At 38.0% G+C, this 7754-nt stretch overlaps 1 protein-coding gene across 7 annotated transcripts in view; it reads right to left on the reverse strand.

The window, feature by feature from the left end:
* LOC128021455 (A-kinase anchor protein 2) overlaps nt 1-7754 on the reverse strand; it is an 87619-nt gene that overhangs the window by 30744 nt on the left and 49121 nt on the right. For all 7 annotated transcript variants that reach the window (XM_052608688.1, XM_052608686.1, XM_052608683.1 and 4 more), the window contains one exon: nt 7225-7307. In XM_052608688.1, coding sequence (XP_052464648.1) covers nt 7225-7307 — 83 coding nt within the window. The remainder of the gene's footprint in view (nt 1-7224; nt 7308-7754) is intronic.

Here is a 7754-nt window from a genome sequence, read left to right on the forward strand (position 1 = left end):
CTTAAATAATTTTGTTATTTTCCCCGTATTACTACAGTGAGAATCTGGGAATACATTTAAAGTTGAAGTTTAATTTAATATTTCTTTCTAAAATTCACAGAACACCTACATTCTGATTTACTTTTATTTTTTTAAACACTAAAAGCACGTTACTATAAAATGGTTCTAGAGTGACTGAACGATTGACTGAAGTGAAGACAAGTGGAAATCAATTTGGTTTGGCAAAAGAATCACTGAGAAGAAGATCCAAATTCCTTTCATTGACAGAGTGTTTGCTCTATAATAAAAGGGTGGATGTTTTTCTAATACAGATATTGTGTTGTGTAACTGCCAAATACAATGTGCAATAAGAGAAAAATACATAACCGAAAGCATCCCAAACACTGACAGCTCTTTCCTGGAAATTGGGAGAAAAAAGAAAGACTGAGAAAACGAGAGAAAAAGAATGCAACAGACACAGCTGACCATCAACTGGCTCCAGTCCACCTCTAGGACTCTGGGTAAAAGCTACATACACAATGCAATTCAGGTCTATAGACTTCAACAGACAACAGAGACAACAAAGTGGAATATACCCCATGGGTTCGACCGTCCTGGTTTTTAACCATGGAGTAAATGATACCCCTCAGCTCACATCTAGCCGACAATGCTTCCATTACACAACAGGGAAAACGCCAAGTCGCTAACATGCTTTCTACTTCCCATTAAGATAAAATGTTAGAACACAACACCGCAACACAACCTGAAAACCTGTTGGCGATTATGTGCAGATAGCTGTATTCCTGTATCATTTACAAGCAACAGGATAAGGATGGATAATTTGTAGTAAACACTGTTGTGAATAGTACTTGTGTAATCTAGAGCCAAACCACGAGGGAGACGTGCTGTAGTGTAATATCTGGGTAACGACACATCTGAGTTTTGTTTTGAAAACTCATTCTAGGACAGAAAATCTTTACATGTTCACAAAAGCAATATGGTTTCCTGGAAACACAGTGTGAAGAGAGCCAATGATAGACATTGTGCAAACACTATTTCACAATTTCATATAATTTTTTTTTTCTGGATTCTTTGCTCTTGGACTCAAATCCTGCCACCCATAGCTTCCTTATAAATTTCGCTGGAATTTCGCAAACATTTCGCCTGTTTCCAGTGATGGCTTTTACATCCATGTTCAGGAAATGGTTTTACAGAGGTCATATTTGTCTAACCTCGTTTCGAAGAAGAGTGATTCTTATTCAGTGATTAGTAAGTGAGTTGGACCCGGTGTGATTGTTAAAAGTGAAGGTCACTTTAAATCAAAACAATTTGTTCTTGAAGGGAAATTAGCTGCCATTAAGTGTCGGCAGTGGATTGGGAGAAATAATATCCCAAAGTAAAATAAATGGATTTAATACCTGATGTGCATCACCACCTCATAATTACCATCATTATCAGTTTCATTTTTGACTCCTAGTATTAAACAAAGCATGTAGTCCTATTGCCTGCCTTGCTAGTGTTTTCCTTGTGTTGCCTTAGCAGTTTCTGAGTATTCTCTGTTTGATGTTTCCCTAGCGTTTCTGGTTTTGACCTCATTTATTTACCCTGGTTTCTGAGTTCTGGTTTTGGACTCGTCTACTCATGTACATAAACTGCATCTATTGCCTGCACCCTCAACTTTTGTATCTTGGAATCTGCATCTTAAATCTGTGTTAGCCCTGTTACAAATAATCAGCTTTTGATTATGTGTGGATTGGAACAACAAAGGCTTTACACAATTTCTACTAAATTGGTGTCATTTGTACAACCTTTCACAGATAGACAGATCACCCAGTCTACAGTTTACAAACCATCTAATGCAAACTGCACACAAAAACGCCATTAATGGACTGAATTTGGTGTTATGATTATAAATTATGATTATCCATTGCAGTGAATGGGTGCCATCAGAATGAGAGTCCAAACACCTGAAAGCCTTGTGAAGCCAAAAGTTGCATGTTTCTAAGTTACAAATCCACCATTAAGCTTCTGGCTAAAATAGAAGTCCATAATCCATAATCCGTCCTCCAGTGAAAAAGTCCACCCCTTGTTGTCCTCTCATAATATCCGCCCAAATATTTGTTTAGAGCTGTTTTGGCCTGTTTTTGGCTTGATCTGTGAAGATTTGTCTTCTGATTCAGACCAGACCAATTTTTCACTGAAGAAAGCAACATTATGTTATAGGAGTTGTATTTCAGCAAAAGAAGCAATGGTTTAAAGGCCACCAATTATGCAAAATCCACTTTTGGACATATATATGTGTTGGCAGTATGTGAACACAACCACCCTGCAATGATAAAAATCCACCCTCTCCTTATTTTTTAAGTCTCATTAAACCTAATCAGTCTTATCAGATGTGCTGTTTTGATTCTCTGAGCATTGTGACGTCACATTGTTTAGGCCCCGCCCACGACCACTGACTGACAGTCCTGCATTACCGAAGTTTCCACCCTCAGCGTGTTGGGTTTGGTTGTACGCTGTCCTCCATTTTTTGGTGTTCCGTGTTTGGATGTACAGTACATTGAGTCTTCATATTCTCCCACCATCTGAGCCACTGAGGATGCAGTGGATTACTTTTATCTCTGAAAGTATTCTGCCTCAAAATAATGTCGTTATAGCGCTTAGCTAACATTTTAACAAATAACCAAATTATTATTAATGTAGAATTATAATGAAGTTATGAGTAAAGTAGAATGAAGGTACAAGAAAAATATTTTGGGTTTTAAACAACGAGCTGTAATGCAAACATGATTTCGAAGAGTAGTGTAAATTCAGGTTGATTGGGACACTTTCCCAAGCCATTTCAATGCAAAAAGTGTCCCAATCATTTGATTTTGAAAATTATTCGATACACACAATAATAAAATACGGTATAGTTAAATACTGTAGTTATTTTAGTAATATTAGTATATTTCTACAAAATGTAACATCAATGCAAGAACAAAATGTATGCAACTTAAACAGATGGCGGTATTGAACAAATTTAGTTTGTGATCTAGTCGGAAGAAGACTCATGACTCGTCACAATGCAAAACTAATGTAAGTGTTTGGTCACACTCAGGCGGCAAGGAAGTCGACCGGAAGTTGAAGTCGGCCGGGTGCCGCCATCTTGTAGCAGAACTTCACTTGCGTTAGCATTCCCATTGACTCCCATTCATTTTGGCGTCACTTTGACAGCGAATAACTTTACATTTGAGGCGTTTAAAGACTCCGTTTGTCCATTATTTTTTTCTAAAGATACACGACAATGTATAAAGGGCTCCATTACCTTCTATGTTACATTATGGCCCCGTAGAAACAGTTTTTGTAAAAATAGGCTAACAATTGTGTCATAACCACTCGACTCTCTGTCGCATTACCGTACAGACAGGAGGAGAAGCTCGTAGGCAATTAACTTAATATGGCGTACTGGCGTTACATTTTAAAATACTATACAAAATAATTAATCAGAATACTTACTCCTGCTCACTCACGACAAAGAACTCCCCGCTCAAGCTCACCGTCTCTGCAAGATTAACGATGGCAGTTTGCACGCACAGCTACTAGAACATTTACATCTGTCAGACAAGTTGCTGACGTCGTCAAGCTTTGTTTGAGTCTGCGCGTCAGAAACGGAAGTGCTAAAAAAACGCTAAAAACGGGCTTCACTTGTCTCAATTAAGTTCCAATGGGGTCGCTGTGTCCATTTCTTTTACTGTCTATGGTCACACTACAATGCTACTTGCTGGGAAAAGTAGTTAGTTACAGTAAAAGCTTTGCTGTTTTAAAAGTAGCATCGCTACTGTACAGTTACTGAAAAATGTAGTTAAGCTAGAAGTGTCGCTATGTGTAGCTAGCTACTCCTAACACTTTGTACATAAATGTATCAAATAACCATTCAGAGACGTCCTGGTTCATTCATTTCTTCTGCCGGAAGCTCTCCTTCATCGGTGTCAGACTTCATGATGCTTCTACCGGCTGTTTATTGCTGTAGAGATGCAAAGCAGAGACTAATATGCCATGCCCTCTTCTGAAGAAGGGGTGGAAATATGCAGCTCATTTGCATTTAAAGTGATACACACCAAAACAGGCATTTTCCATATGCTATAATAAATAATCTGTGGGGTATTTTGAGCTGAAACTTCAGAGACACATTCTCACCCAAGACCAACACTGCATCTTGTAAAGTGTCCTTTAAAGTCAAATATGTGTTATGATTATTCTTTTTTTTTTAACTAATGAACTGGAGTGGTGTGGATCAATTGTGGATTATTGTGATGTTTTTAACAGCTGTTTGGACTCTCATTCACTGTAGAGCATCCAAAGTGATGCAATGCTACACTTCTCTAAATCTGATGAAGAAACAAACTCATCTACATCATGGATGGCCTGAGGGTGAGGACATTTTCAGCAAGTTTTTTTGGTTGAATTATTCTTTCAGACAAAACCTGCTATGTTCACAATGCTTGGTAATATCTGTTATTCTATGGTTTTCCCACGCAATAAATCAGAATCAGTGGAGGACATCTCTGCTTTGCTCATAGATCACAGTGCCTAGGAATGCTGACCAAATAAGAATTTGCATATGACCTGGTTCTCCTAACTTTACTTTATATTCCATGCACAATGTGAGCAGATTAACACTCTATATAAAAACACTCTATATTTATTATATATATATATATAATAAAAATATTGAAAATAACAGCATCTCAAAGACATTCATGCATCAGACAGTGATGGGCTGTACAATCTCTGTCATGAAAACTGATGCTGAACTGCAATATGCATCGTCAGTTGCATTAGAATAATAGTGCTATTGGATATACAGTTATACAGGAACAGGAATGCATGATTTTTTCTTGCTGTTTCACCTGTACTTTATTTGCGCAAGACCACCTCTATAACAGGTGCAATCTCGCATGCAATTAAAGAAGAGGTCACCTGCGGCGGGACACATGCAGTGAAACGCTGCACAGGACATCAGGACCACTGCAGTTGCCTCTTTCAGATCTCAATGTACTGACTCAAGCTACTCTCGAATAGACCAATGATAACACAAGGTTGTAACATGCTGCAATCGATCCGCCAGGTCTGTATCATGTTCTGATTCACATGTTTCTAATGATATGAAAAGGAAGGTTACCTCTTGCCAGTGAACAGCATCAAGTGTCTATCAGTTCCTCAGCTGTAGACTGCAAGATGAAACCGTCACTGTGCCAGTGTTGTGATACGGAGGAGTCAGTGCGATGGAAATGCGTCAGTGCATCACTCTCAGATGCACGCGCTGCGCTGCTGCAGCAGCTTTGACATTGAGCGCTTTGACGCGTTGGGCGCTTGTACTGTTGTCCTGCTCGCGCGGCGCGGAGCGTTCTGATCGCTGTGTCCACGTCTCCCCCGCGCGCGCGCAGTCTACCGTCTCTCTCTCTTTCTCTCGCGCTCAGCACGCGCCCGCTGAATAATGAATGACTAGAGCAGCACTGGAGCTGCGTGGACTTTTCTGTCTCGTTCTAGCGCAGTCAGGAACTGATCACAATCGAGTCGAGCGCTTTGCTCGGGTTACAGCTCGCCTATTCAATCTGGTCCCCATCCTGCCTTTGTTTCCACTCTTGCAAACAAAAACGCAGGGGATCAACAGTGAAATATTGAAAGCCTAGGGCATTTTTTTGTTGTTGTACATTCTCTAGAACAATGAAGTTACAATGTCCCGCTGTGGATTCATTAGAGGAAAAGCCAAAAGACTTCAAGGCATCTGAAGAATGTCTTCTTTGCGCATGTCAGGATAATCCAAACATACCAGAATATAACAGATATCAATCAATCAATCAATCAATCAATCAATCAATCAATCAATCAATCAATCAATCAATAGGCCTACTTGATAACTAACTGATAAACTTGATAAATATTAATGAATGATTTAAACTTTGCACAATATTAAAGACTGACTGTGTTACAGTACTAAAATATAGAATATTTTTTGAGAAAAATGTCAAAATAATGTCACAGTGCAAATAATTTTAATGTCTTACAAGTATTCTTGATTTCTCATCATGAAGAATAGCTAATAATTCATTATTTTCTTATATTTGGTTTCAAGGGGAAATATGACCTGAGTGTTTTTGGATGAGACATACCCATGGAGTTTAATATACTAGTAATACGACTTCACATGGAAATAATTTGCATTAGACTTTGATTTATGTGTTCATATTTGTGACCCTGGAGTCTTAAGTCGCTGGGGTATGTTTGTAGCAATAGCCAAAAATACATTGAATGGAACAACATTATTTATTTTTTATTGATTATTTTATTTCATGCCAAAAATCTTTAGGATATTAAGTAAAGATCATGTTGCATCAAGATATTTTGTACATTCCCTACCGTAAATATATTAAAACGTAATTTTTGATCAGTAATATGCATTGATAAGAACTTAATTTGGACAACTTTAAAGACCATTTTCTCAATATTTAGATTTTTTTTGCACCCTCAGATTCCAGATTTTCAAATAGTTGTATTTCGGCCAAATATTGTCCTAAAAAGCCATACATCAATGGAAAGATGATTTATTCAGGTTTTGGATGATGTATAAATCTCAATTTCAGAAAATATATCATTATGACTGGTTTTGTGGTCCAGGGTTAAATTTGAAAGCACTTGAAAATTACTTTATTTTTGTTATTATTATTATTATTATCATCACAGATTTACCAGAGGTGCAGTAAATTTTAGCCTAGAAACAAGAGTACTTGAATATTGTCTAGAACAAAAGTGGCCTTGGAGTCAAAAATGTTGAGAACCACTGATAATTGCCACACAATTCATAAAGTTCATGCATTTTTTCAGAATTATTTACGCACAAAAGACCCCCCTAAATCAATTGAAAATTCTTGAAAATGCAGTACTTTCATGTAGAGACACACAATGCTGCTATTCAGGTAGCAAACAGACTGTTTAACTTCCAAGCAACAAAATGACTTCTCACTTATTAATTTAACAGCACACTTGTTGTAAATATGGCAGATTAATCGGGAAGGGACAACCCCTTTAACATCCTACTATAATGCATTTGAAAGATCCTGCAAGGAAATTTCATCTAAATATGTTTTCCTGGCACTGGTGACTGAAGATTAGAGTCATATTATAAGCACTCTCAAACATACTGAAATATAGCGTATGAATATACACAGGTGGCCCTGTGATTGTGATCAGCAGCAGTCTTACCAGAGGGTGAGCAGGTCGTGCTGTGGCTGTAGGATACAGTCCGTTCTCTGGTGTCAGCAGCACTGAACGTGCCTTCTCACTGCCTGCAACAAAACATCACCAAAGCCATCACTCATTTACTACATTAATCATCCCTCTATCGTTCCAGCCTTTCTGGAATCATGCCAAGATATCAACAAAAAACTGGACTTCACAGTAATGTTGTCATCCCAGAAATAACTTGTCCAGTGAGTTATTTCAGTGAACAGCCGATGGAAGTTTGCCTGTGACTTTGTTGATACTGTACTAAATATGATATAAACATTAAATAATATCTCATGTGAGATGGGTCGCTGAGTCTTTGGATATGTTTATAACACATGTGTAATTATGGTTATTTGTGTGCAATAGAAGTAATTTGGGGTTATTATTTGGATCAGGTAAAGTATTAAGAGAGGAGGACGTAAGGTCAGCAGTGCTGTGTTTATAATAGCTGCCCACACACTGGCTTAGGTTCAAAGGTCAAGATAGTGTGGCGGGTTTGAAATGCT

Source organism: Carassius gibelio, chromosome A10, assembly GCF_023724105.1.
Source record: "Carassius gibelio isolate Cgi1373 ecotype wild population from Czech Republic chromosome A10, carGib1.2-hapl.c, whole genome shotgun sequence".
Lineage (NCBI taxonomy): Eukaryota > Metazoa > Chordata > Actinopteri > Cypriniformes > Cyprinidae > Carassius > Carassius gibelio.